This window comes from Hippocampus guttulatus, chromosome 6, assembly GCF_054856545.1.
Source record: "Hippocampus guttulatus isolate MCC_2025c chromosome 6, RoL_Hgut_1.0, whole genome shotgun sequence".
In the NCBI taxonomy this organism is placed as follows: Eukaryota; Metazoa; Chordata; class Actinopteri; order Syngnathiformes; family Syngnathidae; genus Hippocampus; species Hippocampus guttulatus.
Window position 1 is genome coordinate 10546850 of NC_141266.1, and position 23231 is coordinate 10570080.

Here is a 23231-nt window from a genome sequence, read left to right on the forward strand (position 1 = left end):
ATCATCCAGCCCTGCCACATGTCAGCCGCTAAGCTGTGAGCACCATTCCCACGGGCAGAGCCAGAGCATGACGTTACTACCGCAATGCTACGGCGATAGTGCCCTTGGGTTTAAAACTTCGCCTCGACTCATCTAAGCATACATCTTGGCGTTGTGGCAGAATAGTTTATGCTCTGTCCTGTCTGAGCAAAAAAGCCTTTGTCTTGAAGGCATTTGGTTTCTCCATGCGAGCAGCTGCAAATTTCAGTAACGCTTGAAGGTGTCAATTTCAGAGCAGGAGCTTCTTTACTGGTCAGCATCTTCTTACTCTATGACATTGTAAACCTTGCTTCACTATCATCAGAGGCGCTCGATTACCAGCAGTTCTTCTTCATGGCAGGCTTGATCCTGTGTTGGGCCTGAACTTCATAACGTAAGAGGAGGGGGACCTCAGAATTCTTCAACTTCACCTCAAACCAGTTGACACTTTGGCACAGTTTGGTGTTTCAACAAAACGATCCGATGCCCAAACACAAACTGTAAAAACTAATTTGGGAATGCATAACACTGGCTACAATGAGTTTTATTTTTCAACCCTGTAAACCAATTGTGGACTCTGCTATAAAAAGTGGACCTGTGCCAGGAAAACAAACTACAAAGTATTTAAATGAATAAGGTGAAATATCCAGCCAGAACCTTGATTGCATTTGATGAAAGTGAAACTTGCTCAGGGATATTTGACCAAATATCCGTAGAGCTGTATGGTATGTATCTAAATTGCTAACAGTAATAAAGGGCTCTATGGCTTTGAGGTGTAATTCAGTATGAACATAAAATGCAGTCTGTATAAAAGTTAAACTTATAAAATTTCATTTGAATATTTCATCATGTAATTAGTACAGAAACTATCCACAACGCTTTACTCAGGATGGGAATTAAAAACTGGTTCTTGTTGAGAACCGGTTCCGAGAGCTTCAATTCATTCATATTGTTTGCCGTTTGTGTCGACGATTCCCTTATCAATTCCACTCGGGACAAATGACATCACTACCCACGTTGTGTGGCATTATGTTCCCAGCACAGCCTGGAAGAAGCATGATGCCTAATGCTCCAAGTTTTGTTTATATTTTCAACAGAGGAAACAGGACAATAAGGCTCAGGCTCCAAGATTTCCCAAGGTGAAAGATGAAGGCTGGTTCCTTGTCATTGGTGAAGTGGATCACAAGGCGCTGCTGGCAGTCAAACGAGTTGGATACGTGCGCAACCACACAACAGTGTCCGTGGCCTTCTACACACCAGAGAAGATTGGAAAGTAAGGGCCTATCCTGATAACATGATTAAAATCCTTCCTGAACTCAACATCTCGTGGTAAACTGAGATTTGAGTTTGATGACCTCCAATTGGAGAAATTGGTGTATGTAGTTAGTAGGGAGTATTATAAAAAGATTGTTCAATGGGTTGTTCAAGTTGTCATCATACGGTCTATATTAAATGAACAGGAAATGGTTTCAGTAACATTGCTATTATAGAGGTATGGGCCTATATTAAATTCTGACGGTGTGATAACCATGATCAAAAATATCGCAATATTAAAATTCTAGCTCCAAAATGTCATGTTTTGAAAATTTGGGCTAAATTCAAAACATGTTTTGTATTGAATAGAGTCTCTTATTTTTAAAGAAAACATTGAAGATTTGGGACATTAAGAAACATGTACCATGTCAAATTTACGTACATACTGTACATACATATTGACAGTCTTCTTCTGTTTCAATTCTTCTTAGAAAGTCACAGTGTCCCATCATTGATGTGCTGTTTTTAGAACAAACCATCCTTGCGGGCTAACTAGTACCTGTTTTTTTTTGGGGGGGGGGGCAATACACATTAATCAACATACCCAAAAAGGCATCAGTGGATGTATGGTAGGGATAACGCGGGGTCTGCTCACCTCTTGGCTCAGCCATGGAGGGGGGGGGAAAGCGGCTAACCTCTTTTCATTAACTGATCATTGAAAACAGCCAATCATAGCGCATCTGTTACAAGTCCCCTCAAAAAAAAAAAAAAACATCACCGGTGACAAACAACCTGATCGGTTTTTGAAACCATGGCTTTTTAGAACCACGGCAAACTGTCAAACCGGTAAACGGTCCATGCCTACTCCCATAAAGTACAGTCAGGTTCATACTAAACACCACCACAATGGATTTGAAATGAAACAAACTAAATGTGCTTTTACTGCAGACTTTCAGCTTTCATTTGAGGTTGTTTACATCAAATCAGGTCAGTTGAAGCACCTCCTTTTTGTTTCATTTCACATCCATCCTGGTGGTGTTTATAGCCCAAAAGATGACATTTGTGTCGCTATCCCAATATTTATGGACCAGACTATGGGATGAGTGACAAGGTCATGATGACGGAAAATAAATATGTATTTGCTCATGATTGGCTGAAACGGGGATGAGTAACCTGCTCCAAAATACATATGGCGCATTATGGTTTGTGCAATTCAACCTTCATCAAATTTGGTTGTCCATTCAGTTGCGTAGTTCCAACCAAGAGAACACTGAATCAATGTAAACTGCATTCATGAAGGTCGTGCATTTATAATCGGCCATCATGTGGATGCCTCCTGACAAAATATTTGCCTTGTACTTTCAGATGCATCTACACACTCTACTTGATGAGCGACAGCTACTTGGGTCTGGACCAGCAGTATGACATTCACCTCAATGTGACACCAGCCAGCATCAGTGCCCAGTTCAACACAGAGGTCACAGACTAGATTACAGGATCCCCCTGCTGCTGTTGTCTCTTCAATATATTACACTTATAAACGAACAGTGGTCATCAGTCTAGCACAGGACATTCTCTTAAACAGTCACTCTATCATGAACGTTTTGGTGAATTTTATTTTATTTTTTTTTCCTGACCAAACATGAAGAAATCTGCATTAAATACCACAAAATACCTTTGATGCTTAAAGGAAGGCAATGATATTGTTGTGACATTTTATAGTCTCTGTGAGGATGGGGGCCACTTTTTGGCTCTACTAGGTCTCCTCTCTGTGGATAGACAATGAAGCTGATCATAACAGGATTAAGATTTTGTCACAATGTTTAATATGCTACTTTAGTTCAGTCTTAAAAGCCCTGTAACAACTCTTTTCGCCATGATTTGAAAAAAAATTAGTTTTTTTTTTTCTTTTCACCTGTGTATTTCTTTATTTTTCATAATAACTTTACTTTGCAGTGTACAGAACTCGGGTTGGTAAGTCTCAAGTAATGGTTGAGCTTTTGGTTGCTATTATTCTCCTCGGCCCACCCCCACACCCCCCATAAGGAAGCATGAACGTTCCCCAGATGAAAAACTACCCGAAACAAAAAATGTGGTCAAAAGCTGTGCTCAATGGCATTTTTTCATTACAGGGAGGGGAGATGCTGACTAAGGTTGGGGGTGGTCAACATGCTTGGGGCCCCCAGAAAAGGCTTCCCATTTTATCTGCAAATCAATACCCATCATGAAAATCTTCGCCCAAACTGAAAACATCTTGAAATACTGTTTGACTTTAGAAGACAAAAATGTGCTTTAGTTATGCATTTTACATGATTTGCTTTACGACTATAAATGTTTGAATATACGAGTAAATCCGGATCATGATCATGACTGCAGGCTCCTTGTTTTGGACATTTTTGTTTTGTTTGAGTCAACTTTTCTGAATTGGCCAAATAAATGTCCCAACAGATAATTACAAATATTTATATTTGCAGAGTGAATTTGTGTCAAGGGTAATTCCATTTGTGAGTGTGAGTCTGTGCGTGCATGTTGGTTTTATATTTCCTAGAAAATGTTACATAATCGCGGTTCGGCTTTTTTTTTCAATATTTTTTGACTTGAAGGGGTCGAAACCCCAATTTTTTCGGAACATTGCGTTTTTTAATTTACAAATACACACACACACACACACATTTTCCACACGTATTTCAATGGTCGTCAATTACACTGATTTACGCAGGCCGATATAGATTTTGAAATACTACTATATGGTACTGTACTTATAGTAATGTAAATTACATTCAATGTGGATTTTTGTGGATCGCTCAATTTGATCACTAGCTGTTTATCTGGGTCAAGTCCGTCTTAATATACTGTACTAGTTTTTTGTCCTACTTTCCAGTAAGAGACATGTAATTTCTAGTAAATATGAACTTGAGGCGATGGTGAACGCCAGCATAAAACACACCGTGATTTTTAAGCACTCTGGATGATTTGCTCACCGTAAAACGAATTTTATTCGTGCGGTCAAGCGCGCACACACAAATGTAAAAAGAGTTACGTCCTCCACCGTGGTCAACATGTCACGTGGCGCAGAAAGTGACTAGTTGTTCAGCCAACGTAAGAGCAAAATGTTTAAACAAAAGTACAGCGCTTTAATTGAATCACGCCCCCGGGGAATGGTCCTGCTCCATTTTAACTGCTATTAAAATAAATATAGTGAAGAAAAAAACGTTTTGTAATGTAATATTTTTTGTGATTGTTTTAATGTGCGTTTCTACACTAATCGTAATTAGTTCGATCCAACCTTTTAAACCGCAATCATTTCGAAACTTGAATACGTGTAGACAGATAGCGTATATGCAATATTTATATGACGCTCGGGCTTAGTGTTCCTATTTTCCCCTTACAATATGACACGTACTGCCGAAAGGTAGCATGTTAGATAAAAGATAACTATCATCCGCTATGGAGTGTGCGATGCTGTTTGTTTGTTTTGTTTTGGGGGTTTTCAAGTATTTTTCCCTCAACATCTGCACTTCCTGTACATTTATTTGCTGTGCGGCGTGTCTCTTTTTCTACGTACAGTATGGCCTTGTTGCCATTTTTGTCTTTCTTTGAACGGAAGAAATTAAGCGGCTTAATTGCTTCACTGATAAGATTTCTAGAATTTCGGAACAAATATCATAGAGTCAGTCACGTACGCGTGCTTGGGCAATATTTGCCAACCAAATACAAAGCAACTTTCATTGTTGTAGGATATCACAGTCCCGCATAGATTATTGTTTATCCCTTATGTTTTTATGCGCTTTATTTTTAACGCCCTATTGAACACGTTTTGCATTGCTTATTTTGTCAGGCAGGGACTCGTGCTTGGCAGCAGGTGCTGAGGCCAGAGGTGAACAGCACCCGTTTGCCAACGAATCATCGTCCATTGTGCAACACGTTATTACAACGCTTCGCCAATGGGAACTGGAGCTATTTGCGCTGTTGTCCAATCGGAGCTGAGCTGGATAGAATCTTTGGACGCATCCGCTTTGCCACATTAATTCACTCGGCATGCGGAACGGGCGATGCTCAGAATTTTGGACATTTTGACCAGTTTCAACTGCAGCAGACTCTGGCGTAGCAACAATTTAGTCGTGATTTGGCCGAGGTAAGAAATAAATCTGAGACAATGACTTTCATTTAAATCAATTGCAACGACATTGACACGGGGTCTTCCTCAAACTTCTTTTTCGGATCCCACGCAATCCAATGAGTTGAACACACTTTTCTTCTTCCACTCCAGAATCTCGCCACGAAAGACCCGGTGGGAATTGTGATGAATTCCCGACTGCTGCTGCTGTGGATCTGAGGCCGACCTTCTCCCACGTCCACGGGCGTCGCGGCTGTAAGGGAATGCGACGAGACTTTTTGGCGTAGAAATAGAAAAGGAGACATCATGAAGGAGAAATCGAAAAACGCCGCCCGGACACGACGGGAAAAGGAGAATAGCGAATTTTATGAACTGGCCAAACTGTTGCCGCTGCCCTCGGCCATCACGTCCCAGCTGGATAAAGCCTCAATCATCCGCTTGACCACAAGCTACCTCAAAATGAGGATCGTTTTTCCTGAAGGTGAGGGAAGCACTTGCATTACATCCGAGCAATGTGTTTGGAAAAGGATGCAGTCAAGCAAAGAAATGAATCCTGTTCAGTGTGAATTGACTCCTTTAATGATCACATTGTAAAACAGTTGCAATTAGTGGGATGTATTGGTACCAGTTCCGATGAGATGGTATTTTTCCACTGACTACTGTATACCCTCTTCAGCATGATTGTTAATTGTTGTAGTTTGTTTTTAGATTAAATAATAAAAGGAGTAACACGTGTATATACTGTATGTATATATATATATATATACACACATATATATATATATATATATAATGCATATAGTGTATGTACATTTACTATCCACCTAAGTGCAACGAACTCGGCATAGCAATCGAACAATAACATTCTAATTTTTTTTAAAAAAGCATCTCGTCAAAGGTACTGTATATATCTGTTGCACAAACCTGTCCGAAGTGATCGCGAAACGGGTGCAGATTCGAACCCAGAACCTTTCAAGTGTGATTATTCACTCCGCTGCCCGCAATGTTCAGTTCAATGTGAAATAAATAGCGTTCATGAATTCCTTTGACCTCGACTAATTTCAGAGACTGAGTGATGTGATTTTCTGGAGTCCCGTGATGAGGATCCATGTTGCACGCGTGACTGCTACAGCGCCTCGCATATTAGCAGCATGCCCGTATCTGATCCTTCAACATATGGGGCTCCTTGAGCCTCACACAAGGCTCATCGTCGCCATTTAGTGTAAGGTGCACTCACAAAGAACCCGGACGGGAAGTAGTAAGAGCTGGGAAACGGTGCACTTAAGGTGCAGCAAACATCGGCACCATTTTTTAAAATGCTGACAAACACTTTACGGTAGGCCTATACACAATTACGGAGTGTAAGAAAGAGAAGGAAATAGTGCAATGACAAAACAAAAAATCCCTATAGTTTAGGAATAAATATGGGCATGGTTACTAAAAGTAACACGCTGCACATATTAAAACGTTCTGGGGTTTTTTTGTTTTGATTGATGTTGCTGAGCTTCGCCATGATGTCCATCTCGGTATAATTACATCTTAAATCACAAATACTTTCTCGTGGGAGTTTACTAAAAATACCTCAATTTAAAAGAAACTCTACAACTATTATGTTGAGATTATGCTGTGTACTTGTCCAAGTGTTCCTAGAGGTGACCTTTTGTAAATTGGGCCATTATTGCCAGAATACACCTTCTGTGAAAAACTCAAATTTCAATTTAGTAATACTTATAGGCCCGATCACACACACCACTAACACCTTACTAATAATTAAAATGTACCACTTTTTTGCCCACGCCCCAGTACGTCTTAATATGAAAAAAATAATAGCAGATGAAGATGAATTTATTTAAGTGAGCCGCTCATCGATCCGGAAAGGTTCAGTACCGAGTAGAAAAACATGCTTTTAAAGTTTGCTGGTTTGTTTATTGTGTAGTGTACAAGATAAAAAGAATCATTCGTTCTTTTAATATGACGTCCCGTCACATTCTTTTTTTAATTGTGTTTACACGTGTAGTATTGAAATATTTTTTTTCTTTCTGTAGCTGACATAAACAAATCTAAATGAGTATTTATGTTGTTCAAAGTGAATAAACGATTTACGAGTTGACAACGTTAAAAAAAAAGTTGTGTAATTCAATAACCTTATTCTCTCCCAAACAAACTACCTCCGAGGCGGTGCATGAACAATTTTACATTCATTATTTGGTTCCTGATAGGAATCTTAATCCAATTCAAGTATTTATTCGATGAGAATTTCTTTAGTAAGTTGTGTTGGCGGCGATGCGATTGTGTTCCGAGTCCAAACAGAGAAGTCCATATTATGGAGCGCAGTGTTGCCCACATGCTGCCTGTTTATTCTGCTGCACATTTGCATTTCAATTCCACAGTCTGCTGCGCGGACTCGTGTTTGTTTTGTCCCGCTTTGGGTATTGAGCCTCATGCAGCTTAACTCTTAAGCTTTTTTTTTCTCCTCCGTTTTGAATAGTTTATGCTAATAGTTTCACAAGACAGAAACGCGTTCGATCTATATAGGTGTTAAAAGCCGAGGTTGATTAGGATGTGCTGATTTTAATCTGATGACATTATTAGGCTACGGTGCGGAGTCGACAGCATCTAAAATATATAAAATTGCATTGCATGCGATGCATAGTGTTGCTTAATTCCTCTGTTATCCTCGATCTTACTATTGTTTTTCATTATTATTATTAATATTATATCGTCTTTTTAAAAAAATGTTTGTATGTGATTTAATTTCCAGGACTTGGTGAGTCATGGGGCCATGTGAGCCGGAGCTCTCTGGATGGGGTCAGCCAGGAATTAGGCTCCCACCTCTTACAGGTCATTCATCGTCGCCATTATTTATTATTATTATTGTCTATTTTTTTCAAGCAGTGGGTGATGTCTTACCTACCACCATTTGCCACCCAGTGCTCTCCTTACAGTGCTTGAGGATTTAAATGAGCTGAGCGCATTCATGGTCATGCGCAGGCCTCAATCTGTTTTTGAGCCTTCACACTGCGCTTATCATTTCTCACATTAGCAACAACACAAAGGAGCAGGCTCGCCAGTGGCAAGGCCATGTATAGCAGTTTTTAAACGCCAATGTGTGGCATGCAATCGTATGAATACTTTACGAAATATATTTTTAGGGCTTACATACATACAAATATTAGTCGTTCTCAGAAAGTGTGGTACGGGAGTGTGACATGAGAGGCCAGAAGTAAACTTGTTCAAAAACTGACCACAAATATATATGCTTTAAATCAAACCTCCCCGCTGTGTGCGCTGAATAGATAAAGATACTTAATTCACCCCTTTGTTCGCAAGAGTTTGATGAATGCCGTGGTCTACTCCATTGTTTCACACAGGAGCAAATGACCAATTTATTTTGAAAAGCAACACTCAATGATGAACAATTGCCATCATTTATACGCAGCATTATTTTAGAGACACGGTAGACGCTGACAAATGATCCGAGCTCGATTCGCAAAATGCGTAATGCCCACAGTTGAATTGTGCGCGGTTCACATCCTGTCGCCACACACGCTAAGAATACACGAACGAAATCGTGCGTGCAGCAAGTGTAAAATAATCCTCACTTATTTTTTTTCTGACGACGTATTGTCATATTATGGTCAGCGTGGAACGCGATGAAATAATTAAATGATGTTGCATAGACATTCCCGACAATTTATTGTTAAAAAGAGAGCCGATGCATTTCTGCGTATAAAGAGCTTCAATTACATGGGTGTGTTCTCATCTCACCAAGAGGAAGTTGTCGGGACAGCTTTTTTTCAAGACTCAAATTACATGCACACACAAACGACAGCGCAAGTCCTCATTAAGTTGTTTATTTTAGCTCTGCAGAGTTTGCAATATTGTAAGCGGCAAAATCTGGTGATTAATTGCAAAGGGAAAGAAAATAATGACTTTCAAAGGGAGTCGGTGTTTGACCATCGGTTGGACCACACTTTCTGAGAACCACCCATTCCATGTAAGGCCTCTTTGGCTGTCTGGGGGATGAAACAGCCTTGCTCTGATGCACCTGATAATTTGCTGACAGAAATTAGCTTGCACTAGGCGTAAAAACGGGCGAATCATAATTTTCACACACCCGGACGCTCGATCGGGAGGTACAAGGCTCCAATTGCCCACATCACACACACGGCCGAGTACTTCATTCGAAAGGGGAGATATTGCTGTTTATGTGCCAATGTCATGCACAGACTCCAGCGAGTCACATGTCTGGTTCTGCAATATAAGCACTATGCAAATGAGTGATGCCAGAGGATTCGCTGGGGAAACGCTGCGTTCCACTCCACAGTGGTGCACAAGGAGCAAACACCACATTACACCCAGTTCTACTGGCACAAGGTCCAGCATAATACCATCCATCCATCCATTTTCAGAACCGCTTTATCCACACAAGGGTCACGGGGGAGGGGGGGGGGGCTGTGCTGGAGCCTACCCCAGCTGTCTTCAGGCAGTAGGCGGGGGACACCCTGAACCGGTTGCCAGCCAATCACAGGGCACACAGAGACGAACAACCATCCGCGCGAACACTCACACCTGGAGACAATTTGGAGTGTTCAATCAGTCTGCCATGCATGTTTTTGGAATGTGGGAGGAAACCTGGTTATTCGTGATGGTAACATCTCTGTTGTTTCTTTCAGACATTGGATGGCTTTATTTTTGTGGTTGCTCCAGATGGGAAAATAATGTACATATCGGAAACGGCCTCGGTGCATTTGGGTCTGTCTCAGGTTGGTTTAACAAAGGTAATGTTAACTCCTTTGCTATGTCGCATCTGAGGTGTCACAGTCCTGACATGGTTGTGCATTTCAGGTGGAGTTGACAGGAAACAGCATCTTTGAATACATTCATCCGGCAGACCATGATGAAATGACAGCTGTCCTCACAGCACACCAGCCTTACCATTCACACTTTGTCCAAGGTAAAACTTGAGCCAAACTCTGTACGTGATATGAACTCATCACGTCATGATATTGTGACTGCTGAGCGAAGAACATTCATGATGATTCTCTCGATGAGAAACCATCATTCACGCCAGTGTAGAATCATTCTTTGTCCATGTCTGTGTTATTATTATTCCTTTTCTTTGCTCTTTTGATATCATGCTGAATAGCTGCACCATAGCTCAGTGGATTTAAACTTTACCAATGAGCAAAATGTGAGGCTCTTCAACACCGGCGCTGTTACTTTTCAGAGTTCAAGCTAGTTACCTGTAAGACGATCAAAATCAATCCAACCTCATTACCTCTCAGTATGCATGCAACCTCTGTGAGACGTTGAATCTACTATTTATTCTTTTCTTTTTTTTCCCTCCATGCAGAATATGAGATGGAGCGCTCATTCTTTCTGAGAATGAAATGCGTCCTCGCAAAGCGGAATGCTGGGCTCACGTGTGGCGGTTACAAGGTCAGAAAAGAAACGGTTGTTTTGATGTGATTACCTCATCGGTTTCTTCTTGTAACATTGAATGGAGATCCACTCATTACCCAGGTCATTCACTGCAGCGGCTACTTGAAAATCCGCCAGTACAGTCTGGACATGTCTCCATTTGACGGCTGCTATCAGAACGTTGGGCTGGTGGCCGTCGGTCACTCATTGCCACCCAGTGCGGTGACAGAGATCAAACTGCATAGCAACATGTTCATGTTCAGAGCCAGCCTGGACATGAAGCTCATCTTCCTCGACTCGCGGTATTTATTTATTGACTTCCTTCCATGTTCACACCTTCGATGATGCACTGTGAAGTTGGTATCAATGTGTGTCATTTCCACATGAGTATCTCCATGCTTTGTCAGTTGATGTGTTTCCAACCCAGCACTTTGGATTGCGTGTCAACATGAGAACACTCAATGACAGCTGAAAATGCCGGTGTGCATGTGTGCGTTGTTTAGGGTTGCAGAGCTTACAGGCTATGAGCCACAAGATCTAATAGAGAAGACCCTCTATCATCATGTCCACAGCTGTGATTCCTTCCATCTGCGCTGTGCACATCATTTATGTGAGTAGTTGATCATGCAACACACCTGCAATATTATCATACTTTACTGAGAGGAAGTAGCTATAATAGATATTAAAAAAAAAATAATAATAAAAACTTGGGAACCATTTTTGGTTACTTGAATTGAAGAACATGTTGTGAATTTGGACAATTCAGATGCCAGTTCTTCAATTCGGTTTCAGTTCCTATTCTTAACACACGCACACAAAAAAAAAGGAGGGAGCTATTTTTGGACAAATTGTATGAAATTCTCTCTTCTTTAATTTCATGAACTTTGTACAGTTTGTGAACTGTAATTCATAAGGCTAATTTGGAGCAGTAAATTATTAGCTTTTTTTTGAGAACCTCAAGAAAATACATTAATGCAGCAGGTACTCAAAAGCATACTACTGTCATTTTTCTTTATGAAGGAAAAAATATACAATATTTATGAAAACCACAAAGCTGCATTTAAAGGGCAAAGCAAGGAAAATGATGATTGTTATATCATGACTATTGATTTTAATTTCAGAAAATTCTTGATCATTTGATTTCATAGGTGATATTTTACCCCCCATCACCCACACCCCACCCCACTTACTCTTTATTTTGTAGTGCTCGTGAAAGGGCAAGTCACCACTCGGTACTACCGTTTCTTGGCCAAACACGGTGGCTGGGTGTGGGTTCAGAGTTATGCAACCATCGTACACAACAGTCGCTCCTCCAGACCTCACTGCATCGTCAGCGTCAATTACGTTCTCACGTAAGTACCTGCTATTTGCCAGAATGCTGGCAAATTGCGCCCCCCCCCAAAAGAAATCTAAACAAATATAGTGGAACCGAAAAATGTAAATAACCCCAAAGTCATACAATGTGGAAATTGTTCTCATGCTTATCTTGCACATTCTCAGAAAATCTCCTGAGAGTTCAGCTCATCGAGCATCTAAATCAATCATTCCACAAGATTACATTGTTATTGTCTTTTGTGGTGCCACCACAGAATAGTGTGAGTGATGGCAAAGAGGTGAAGTGAAATGACATTTTCCGAAAGATGTATTTCAAATCCAAACTATACGTTTCCTCCTGCAAAGTAATCCCCCCCCCCCCCCCCCTGCATCCAGTGCACTTCCCCAGCTTTCTCTGCCATGGCGCAGCGATTTTCTTCTTGGCAAGGAACTGTCAGATGCTCAGCACATTGTGAGCAGATGCATTGTCATTGTGAAACAGCCACAAGTCGTCCTGCCTCAAATCTTGTCTCTTCTCTCTCATGAGTGAAGCAAATGCTGCAGGATGCCTTTGCTGGCCCTGAGGGGTTTGCTGACACATGACCTCACCTGAAAGCAGTGATAATTTTACAGTTTGAGCCCTGCGAGTCCCAGGGACTCCCTGATCAGAAAAGTGTGAGAGTGCCAAATTTCGAATTCTGAAATGGTCTACTTATTCAATTGCATATGATAATAACACAAACAACAACAATATACATTGATAATAGGTTTATTTCTTAGAAACAAATGCTGCAAAAAAATTTAACAATACAGGCATACAAGATTTGCTGAAAAAATGGGTTCTTATTTCATCCCGTGGTTCAGTCTTTTGAGTTCATAAATTCTCATCTCTTTACTCTGCTTCCAATGATGCAAGGCTTTCTCAAAGTCAACTTATTATCGCACAAAAACGATCCAACTTTAGCTGCTTCCTCTGTGATATCTCTGCAATAAACTTTTGCAACACTAGTTCGCAACACTTGTTTTAACGTTACACAACTTGGCAATCGTCTGCTTCTCGCGGGAACGAAAATCTCGTCACGCGAGATTACTTTACGTGAGATGAAAACAACAATGGCGGCCATTGTCAAACTGCGATCGTTGCTGGAAAAAAAGATTTACTGTAGGTATTTTTATTTTTTTTTGACTGAGAAATTTCCTTGCGTCCCAAAAATGCACATTATTTGGACCTGTGCGTCTGGCGGGAAAATTATGCGTCTAGGACGTGGGATGCAGAGGTAACGAGGTGGCTGCAAAGGAGACATACATCCCTGTTCATCTTTGTGAACTTCTCATACAGCACACTCCACAACCATGGTGGCCATGTCTTGGACCACCAGCACAATCTGCAAAGTGTGAACCGAGTCGGGGCACTATAGTCTGCGTGTTTCAAATTGGCTTGACTGAATTTGAAAGTTACCAGCCAAGTACCGTTGGGTTGGCCTTGAAATGCACTTCACATGCTGTTGTTTCTCACCTCTTTCGGTACCAGTCCAAATGCTTTGAGCCACACTTTTCTGAGCTCCGGAATTCAGAATCCAGAATTCTGTTTGTCGTCTTTAGATTGAGGCCCTCTGCTTCTTATATAACGACGGTATGTCTCTATTGGGACATGTGACTAAAATGTTTAAAACAGGACATAAAATAATCTTTGGTAGGTGAGAAGTGGTCTTTGGTTCGGAATGTTATTAGGGGCAATTGTGTTCGTTCAGTAGCCTTTGTGTACATTTTAACCACGGGTAAGAAGTGATAAAGGCAGTTCACCTGAATGTGAACTCTCACTGTGTGTTCAAGGTCTGGTGAGCTATGGTCTGGAGACCTGCCAATGCATAGCTTTAGTCAAGACAGTTCATCAGCGAAAGCTTAGAACCACAAAGGTTTGGAAGGGGGGAAACTATAGTTTAGTTATATGAGCACCAGATATCATTTACAGTACCCCTATCCCCAATTACATTGCAGTTTTTGGCTCATTTTAAAGTTACAGAGCAAAAATATCATGTCCTTTTCATTATCGGTATGTCTTCTTTGGATTGGGTTAGTCAATTGATGGTCATTCAAGAAAGCATTGATTCCCCACTTTTTAATGTGTAAGATCATTGAACAAACATTAATATCAAATAAAGATAACCCAAATAAACATAAATGCCATTGTTAAATGGTGGTTTTAGTTACTAAGGTAAAAAAAAAAAAAACAAACAAACAAAGTGGCATGAGGCAGCAGAGAGTCCATAAGGTGCTGAAACGTCTCTGCCACTCCCTTGAGGTCAAAATGCATCTGCAGTAATTCAACAAGGTCAAATGGATGGGACAACAGTGGTCTCCGGCACATCTAGCCGGTGTACTGGTACCCGATGGTAACATCGCACCAGGTCCACCTTGGAAAAGATGGATATGGGTCAGGGATCGTGGCTTTGGTGGCACGGGTGCCAACCATTGTCAGTAGGGGGCGACCCGCGGGCTGTAAAAGTGAGGCCTTATTCCGAGGCATTCCATGGTGATAAACCGGTGAGAGAAGTGCGCAATCGCTCACACACGCAGCTCAGACGGAATATTGCTTGTCGTGGTGATGTGGTGCTCCATACCGTGCTTAGATTGAAGACTTCTTGAAGTGGCAATTTAGATTCTTGTAAATCTCAGCTTCATACGCATTGCTTTCAATTTGTCTTGTCATACAGGAGAGCAGATACCTTTAATTTTAGTGCTTTGACGCACTGCCATTGCCAGTGGGTTGATGAATATTACAAATAGCAAGGGGCAGAGAGGACGTCCTCGTGGTTTCCTCTTTGTAAAGTAAAGCTTTGTGATCCCAGTAGTGGTGACCGGCGAGATAAAACCGGTGTGAATTAATGATCATGGCAATATTTTAAAAGTGCTTTTTAATTTATTTTTAGGGGCAGAATCAAGAAAGGGTGTTCAGTCCTATGAATTACATCCATCTGGATGCGTAACGAAACATTGAGAGCAAGGAAGAATGGATCAGTGTTTGTCTCAAATAAATCTCTGCCAAGGTGTTCTGTTGTCCCAGCCTGATTTGCCATGGCAACAACCGAGGAGCACTTCAGAGAGAAATCAATTCCTTTTTCACAGTACCAAGACGTCCACACTCAGGCCTGATTTATCCAGACATAGCCTTTAATCTCCTAATGTATTTGATTGGTCTGCTTTCCCTCTGTGTAGTGTTTGTTAAAGACCTTGCTTCAATCCCTCTGGTAAAAAAAGAAAAAAAAGCCATTCCAGCTGTCTCAGAACATCCCAACACTTTCAAGTATGAATGCTGTCACACACGGACACGCAGCGCTCGGTGTGTGTTGGTCCTTCATGATGAGGCTCAGAATGCTAAATGAAATGCTAATGAGCTTCACCTGGAAAAAAAAAGAATAACTATCTGGACTGTATGTGTTTTCCAAAAAGACAGGAGACAAGAGACCTCTCTGCTCAAGTTATTATTGTGCACAGTAATATTGTACATCTTTGAAATGCAAATGTAGACTATCCAAAGAAGATCACAGAAAGTACACGGCATTTAATTAATACTTGTGTCTTTAGGAATACGGAGTGTAAAGGATTCCAGCTCTCTCTGGATCAGGTCATGTCCAAGGCCTCTTTCCCTTTCAGCAGCAATACAGCAAGCAGTCTTACCGATTCAGGGAGAGCCAATAAAAGCAGAGTGTCCCGCCCCAAAACCAAAGCTAGACTTTCACCATATAGCCAGGTGAGTGTTTTATCTTGCTATGCATTTATCAAGTTGCAAATGTGTTTTAAAAGTGTTCAAGGAAAAAAATTGGGCGCTCTATGACAGTTCAATGTTCAATATCTCAGTTGATTTTGCATAACTTGCTCTTGGAATGAAACAGCCAAATTCACAACAGATGTTTGATTTCCTGGTTCTCTTTGAATTGGGGCGGCATGGTGACGGACTGGTTAGCATAAAGTCCAGTCCCCCAGACCCCCTATCCAGGATTGTTATCAAACTTTTGCAAAGCTTGCTGATCAGCTGATCATTTGAATCAGGTGTGTTAGGGGAGGGAGACATGTAAAACAGGCTGGAGAGGGGCTCTTGAGGAACGGACTTGGGCACCGCTGGGTAAGCACATCCGCCTCACAGTTCAGGATGTGGAGTTTAACATGGTTTCCCCAGGCTTGCATTGCATTCTTTTGCATTCCACATCACTCACACACACAAACACACACACACACACACACACACACACACACACACACACACATATATGAGAGAGAAAATGGGAGAGAGAGAGGATAATACCGTGCATGCCCTATTGATTATGTTCAGCGGATCAAATTTTGAACTAAGACAAAAAGAATTTGTCAGAGTTCATCGGTCATAGCATGTTTTGATGCCTCTTGTTAGTGTTGATTTCATCCATCCATCCATTTTCAACACGGCTTATCCTGAAGAGGGTAGCGGGAGTTGCTGGAGCCTATCCCAGCTGACTTCGATCGAAGGGCTGGTCCCCAGTCAGTCACAGGGCACATATAGAGACCAACAATCATACACACCTGCATTCGCACCGCCACTCAGTGGGAATCAAACCCACGCGGCCCGCACACAAGTCAGGCGAGTGTATCGCAACACCATCAGCGACTAGTTTTTATTTTGTTTTTACTTTTGTTTTTTAGGGGGAGGGGTTTCGTTAATGTAAATTCATTTTTAGTTTTGTATTAGTTTTTAATTTTCAAAAATGCTTTATTTATTTTTAATATTGATTTATTCTTAGTTATGGACTATTTGTTGAGTGGAAGATCAAAAAAAAAAGAAACAGGTCGCTCAATATCATGTAATTAAGTAAGCTCAAATTCTCAAATAACTCGCCTTCCTTCTTATGTAGCTACAGATCGACAGCAATACCAAAATTTGTGTGTTTAAAATGAACCTCAAAGGTTCATGTATGATCTCAATCGACAAAGATGAAAAGAGGCATTTTTGCTTACATTGTAGTTAGTTTTAGAAAAATAGCATGTCCACTCAGTTTTCATTTTTGAAAAAGCACTTTTGTTTTTATTTTATTTAATTCACAATAATATATTTTTTTCAAATTTAGTTTACTTTGTTAGTTTTTGGGAACTTTAATAACCTTGCTAGGCTCCCAGAGGTCTTGTTGGGTGCTTGAAATTCTTCCTCCAACATCACACAACTTTAATCAGTTTTTTAAATTTTCCATTGTAACTCTTTGACCACTATTATTGTTTTTGTTTGTTTGTTTCTCACCCCAGTATCCAAGTTTTCAGGTAGAGCGGTCGGATTCAGATCAGGATAGTCCCTGGAGGGGAAGCCCTTTGACTGACACAACCTCCCCACAGATGCAGGAGACGAATGAAGGCACGAACGCCTCCTGCGTTTACAAACGCTTCACTGATCCTGGTCCGCTGTGCTACAGTGTGTCTGAAGGGCAGCACCATAGCGGTGATGGTCACAAACACGTCCATGTGCATGCTCAAGGTCAAAGTTGTGAGCGGGGTCGGTGTGAGGCAGGGCGATATTTTCTTGGAGCGCCTCCTCCCAGCAGGGACACATGGTGGAGCACAACAAGGGCAATTTTGCCCTTAAGCAAAGTCTCACTGGAGAACCGTGAAGGATGTGATGGCAGCATGCCACATATTACGGCAGTCCACAGTTATGATGGTAAGAGCTACACTCTAACTTGTATTACAGTTTAAATACAGTGAAACCTCAACAGTTGACTGCAATCTATTCCGTGATGCTGGTGGATATCAGATTTGTTCACATTAAAAATAAATCAATAAATTAGAACCAACAGTTTAAGTAATTCACATTATAACATCTGTTACTGCCATGCAAGTTACATTGACAGCAATTCTTTGCGTGGAATGAAATTTGTCTCTCCATTTCTTTAAAAAAAAAGAAAAGCAAATGAGATGGCATGAGTGGAAAATTAAATAAAACTCGACTGCCTAACTAGGGCGGCGCATCTCTCCAATTAAAGATGATTAGATATGCATCTTGATACATGGAGTTTGATGCAATTCAAGAACGATACATTTTCAAATGGAGCGATTCGATTTGGTTCAAATCTGTGAGATTACCTTCCAATTTGATATGCGTCGACTGTAGCTTTTGTGTGGTGTACTTCTTGAGATTGGTCTTGGTCATTTTTTAAGGGTTTCAGTCTCTTCTTGGAATCAAAGGCATTTTTACTCGGTCTTGTTTCGGTCTCGGACAAGGTGGACTCATGATTTTTGAACAAGACAGGAAGGAGGGAGGGATAGATAGAGAGAGAGAGACTGTGCGTTTCACTGTCTTACTTTAAAACTAATGTCATTCTACATGCTACATAAATGTTAGCCGCTACGTAGTTGTATAAGCCTTGTTTTATATGTATATTTTAAAGATTGAAACCAACATAGTAACAGCCCAGTGTATGAAAAGCTGCTCTGTACGAAGCAGTGCGCTGCATTTCTTGAACTTTACAAACTCCAAAAACAATTATTATTATTATTATTTTTTAATTTTTTATCATGTTTGTTTAAGGTCGGAATCAATGGGATGAGGACAGTGTGGTGAGCTCTCCAGAACGAGGTTCCACCAGTGACTCAGGAGATCGCCAGCGAACTGACCAGTTCAGGTTCAGCCCGCAGGAAAGCAGCAAAATGGAAACACTTATACGGGCAACACAGCATATGATTAAGGAGGAAGAAAGTCGACTTCAGCTACGAAAGGTTCATCCAGACACTCCACTGGGGCAGGCCAACGGACTATTGAACAGCACCGGTCTTTGCTGTACCTCAGAGTACACCCAAAGGCCAATACAGGCTGTGGTGTGTCGCGGTTTGAGTCACGTGATTAGCCCGGTGCACAGCCCCGCCCACTTGTCAAGGCTAAGTCCAGGGTCCGAAAGCCTGAAAAAGTCCAAAGACTACCTCCAGACAGACATGGGCCCGCGTTCTTTACAATTACATTACCCGTTTGTTCGACCAGGCCCATGTTCAGATTCTCCCACCCCGGCCCCAGCTCTTTACCCGCCTCACACCCATTTTCGGCCATACTTGGAGAAGCATACGCCGTACCCCCGAACAGGCTATGCTCTTGAGCACCTCTACGACCAGGAGAGCCTCAGAGGCTACTGCGCTTCTGCGAGCACGGATATGACCCCTCACCTCCGCATGCCGGCAGAACAGACACCCGGACACAAAGGCACCTCTGTCATTATCACCAATGGCAGCTAACAATCATTTTACACATGCACTGGGACTGATGTCAACAAGCCCCCGTGACTGGCCTGTTAGCCCCCATTAAACATCACTATTTTGATTCAGGCCCCACTAAATGACTTTTGAGTACAGTATTTGTCACGTTTCAGAGTTAAGGTTTAGAACACTTAACCCGTTATTACCTAATCTTAAGATTTGCCTAAGAGTAACTGTCATAATAATATTCAATATGCCAATAACAAGAACTCGCACGTGACTGTTAGACCACATTTTTGAAGCCCGCTGCACACCGAGTGACACGACCCAATGCCAATGAACTGGAGCACAGTGTGAGAATCTGAAAGTAATTTTCATCATTGGCAGAACATTGGCAACTAGTTTTGCCACGATTCGAAATTTACATAGATGAATAGTGTTGCAATGTCACAGATGTAATGGTCAGAAATTCCACATTGTATCACATGATGTATAACCCCCAAAATGTCCAATAAATTTCCAGGTATGAAGCGACAGCCAGCAGGGCACCACGCAGCTGTACACCATTACAGTAAATGCAATATATATGTCTGAAAAGCAAAGCGTGGAGAGTATCTGTCACTTAAAATGCACAAGTGCAGCCAATACCCTCTCAAAAATCCACACCCTGTCTTCTGTTGTTTGCATTTCCTCTCTTTGTATTATGTTATATATGGTAGCTGCGGCGTTCAGGCAATCGGTTTCTTCCTTGACAATCACATCATGTTGTTTGTGGTTCAGAAGAAATAATATAGTACTCTATTTTATTGTGGAGCTTCAAAAACATTGTTTCCTGATCACACCACTAAAGCGCACAGTTTTCCGTTGCAACGTGTCAACAGATGATTAGGTAGGGCATAAGTAGTTTGCAAATTTTCAGTTCAGTTGTGCTCGGTCACATCACTCAGTGTGCGGCCCTAATAAAGATTTAATGGCCATTTTTTGTACCAAGCTTCAAACTGTCCTTCAAGTACAATACAGCACTGACCCATAAATAGTCATACATATTATCTTTTTTTTTCTCAGATACTCTACTGCTAAATCAAAGATGTAAAACTATTTGGTTTCTAGTCTACTGGACTCGAAAGTTCACATATTTCAGTGAATTTTGCCCTTTTTTGGTTGGGGGATGAAGGGATTGGGTTGTGCAAACCATGCTAGTGAATTTACAAGTTCACTCATGATCAACCAACAGCTAAAATGCCGAAGTATGGAACTGAACTAACATTTTTAAACATAAAACTTCCATCCATCCATTTTCTGATCCTCTTCTCCTCACAAGGGTCGTAGCCATGCTGGAGCCTATCGCAGCTTTCTGTGGGCAGTAGGCGGGGGACACCCTGAATTGGTTGCCAGCCAGTGCGCTGAAAATGCACCCGGTTCATTGGTCAGCTGTCAATCACTTGCCACTACATCGAAAATCTTTCTTTGGCCTGTACATCTCTCCATGTTAACCGCAAAAAAAAAAAAAAAAACATCTGCTGGAAGCTTCTGGTATTTGGAATATATCCCACTGAGTTGTTTCATTGCTTTACTGCTCCCTGACGAGAAGCTTGCGAATGAACACGGCCCACGGAGCCGCCGCCACGGACAGGAAGCGGGCGAGTCCGCTGCGTCACCTCGCTTGGCGTTGTATCCGTGTGGAGGTCCACATAATGAAGATGCTTCAGGAAAAGTCAAACTGTCATGAACACAGGGGTACTCGTCATTCAACCTGTGGCTCACGCGATATGATAGAAATTTGAGCACATAGAGTAGTGCTTTAAATAGAGTAACACAAGTTATGCAAAACATTAACTTTTTAGAGAACAACACCAAACTATTTGGTAAATTGTGGTTTCCAAGAAATTTGCATTTTCAAGGTGTTGACATTGTTAGCTTGCTAACTGTGCACTGTAGTGGTAGAAATTAGCCTCTCCAGAGGGTAACGGGGGACTCATGCCGGTTTCCTAACTACGTGACTGGGCAGTTCAAATTCTTATATAGTGAGGGAGGGGTGACTCATGCCAGATTGCCAAGTGCGACATTGGGTACCATTTGAGCCATGCCGCAAAATGCCAAAAACTGAAATGATGAAAAAACATTTTAATGCTCCATCTCCACAATTCACTCCCGGTCCTATGGCGTTCTCAGCGTTTGGACATATTTTCAGCAATTATCCTCGAACATGTTTAATATATTTTGGGTGGGGGAAAAAAAAAGACTCAGACTTCACATTACTGTGACGTTCAACATGTCTGAACACATATTTCCAATCGCTCTCATAGATGCATAATAAATTGTTAGAGTAAATACAGTCTAATGACAAAGATGGGACTGGGTCAATGCTTCATCCTCTTTTCCATGTGTGCAACTCTTCACTTCGGCTTTGCAAAATGTTGAGCTGTTCTTGTTTATCAAAGCTTTTGATTGAGGTGAAATAAAATAGTTGGATGTGGTGCACTTTGGAGTGATGCACATGAAACGTCTCATGCTATATCTGTCACGGACTAATAATGAAAATCCAATATGTTTTTCGAGCAGTTTTTGCTTCTTGCAAAGAGGTATTATTTAATGACCTTTAATCCCCTACATCATAGGTGTCAAACTCAGGTCCTGGAGGGCCGCTGTCCTGCATGTTTTCCAAGTCTCCCTGTTGCAACACACCTGCTTCAAATGAACAGGTTCAATGTGAGGCTTCCGCAGAGCTTGCTGATGATCTGATCGTTTGAATCAGGTGTGTTGCAACAGGGAGACTTGGAAAACATGCAGGACAGCGGCCCTCCAGGACCTGAGTTTGACACCCCTGCCCTACATGGATGACTCAAATGGATGCCAAGTAATAACCACTCGAACTCACCATTCTAATCAGCCCACAAAATGTTTGTAGCTTCATAAATGTGGATGAAATTCAGGACTGACATGACAACAAAACGACCAAAAATATACACAAGGAGAATAATGAATTGTTTCCATACTAGCCCTTTATTAATTACTGCAAGGAACTCATATTGCTGGTGTCGGGCGCAGTCCTTGTACATCCAAAATCATCACTTTTCAGCAGATCCCTAAATCGGCATATTTGATTAAATATCAAATGTAGCTTCACGATAGAAGACCCAGGCAGCAACCACATTGGTTCGGCATAGTCTTGTTTATATCCACACTTTTTTTTCTAAACTAACACTATTATGAGCAAAATTATGTGATTATATACAGTATATATAATATACTGTGTATGTACTGTATATATATATATATATATATATGTGTGTGTGTGTGTGTGAAACTGAGTGTCTTTAAATATACAGTATATCTTCAAATAAAATTGCAGAGATTAATTATGCTTTGTTTTTGGACAGATTCACATGCACCCCATATCAATTAATCACACATTACAAGCCCAGTACACTGTAAATTTCATAGAGTAGATTTTATTCTAAAAAGTCTATATTTTGGTCCCTGACTAAACAGAGTAAAATTTGAGAAATGTAAATGTTCACACTCATCTGAGCCATGCCGCTCCTCCGGAGACACCAGCAACATACTAAGTCACACTCGGAGTGGTTTTGCTCAGGTGGTAGTGGCCATCCCCCAACCTGACGGACGTTGGTCCATTCCTCAGTCCCGAAGTCACTTTTTATAAGAAATTAATAGTATGCAAGTAAAATGCACTCAAAAACTCTCCTTTGAAAATATGAATAGAATATCAGATTTTTTTTTTTAAAAAGTTGCTGTTTACAGGTAAGTATCGCTCCATTTTTTTTCCTGTGTAAAATGTTACTTTGTTTACACTAGGACCAAATATAGTCTTTTTTGAGTAAAACGTACTCTATGAAACTGTTGATACATAAATATAGTAATCAGTATACATCAGTCAACC

At 41.2% G+C, this 23231-nt stretch overlaps 2 protein-coding genes across 4 annotated transcripts in view; both read left to right on the forward strand.

Moving 5' to 3' along the window:
* Positions 1-3734, forward strand: part of ascc3 (activating signal cointegrator 1 complex subunit 3) — a 57782-nt gene extending 54048 nt beyond the window's left edge. For both annotated transcript variants that reach the window (XM_086113238.1, XM_086113239.1), the window contains exons 41-42: positions 1116-1291; positions 2638-3734. In XM_086113238.1, coding sequence (XP_085969364.1) covers positions 1116-1291; positions 2638-2761 — 300 coding nt within the window. In that variant the 3' untranslated portion in view covers positions 2762-3734. The remainder of the gene's footprint in view (positions 1-1115; positions 1292-2637) is intronic.
* Positions 3735-5343: 1609 nt separating this feature from the next.
* sim1a (SIM bHLH transcription factor 1a) lies at positions 5344-19369 on the forward strand. 2 transcript variants are annotated; one of them, XM_086113786.1, is made up of 12 exons: positions 5344-5870; positions 8151-8230; positions 10066-10170; positions 10238-10346; positions 10746-10831; positions 10916-11115; positions 11317-11423; positions 12018-12165; positions 15713-15878; positions 17399-17687; positions 17760-17807; positions 18675-19369. In XM_086113786.1, exons 1-12 carry the CDS (start codon positions 5696-5698, stop codon positions 19367-19369), a joined length of 2208 nt encoding a protein of 735 aa, XP_085969912.1. In that variant the 5' UTR covers positions 5344-5695. The 2 variants fall into 2 exon arrangements, with proteins under 2 accessions (XP_085969912.1, XP_085969911.1); XM_086113785.1 differs by having other exon boundaries at positions 17399-17807.
* The last annotated feature ends 3862 nt before the right edge of the window (positions 19370-23231 follow it).

Bases quoted from the DNA above. Each gene is read 5' to 3' on its own strand.
- sim1a (XM_086113785.1), top strand. From the start codon at position 5,696: ATGAAGGAGAAATCGAAAAACGCCGCCCGGACACGACGGGAAAAGGAG. The intron at 8,231-10,065 runs GTCATTCATCGT...TGTTTCTTTCAG, and splicing joins TAGGCTCCCACCTCTTACAG to ACATTGGATGGCTTTATTTT. The intron at 17,808-18,674 runs GTAAGAGCTACA...TGTTTGTTTAAG, and splicing joins GGCAGTCCACAGTTATGATG to GTCGGAATCAATGGGATGAG.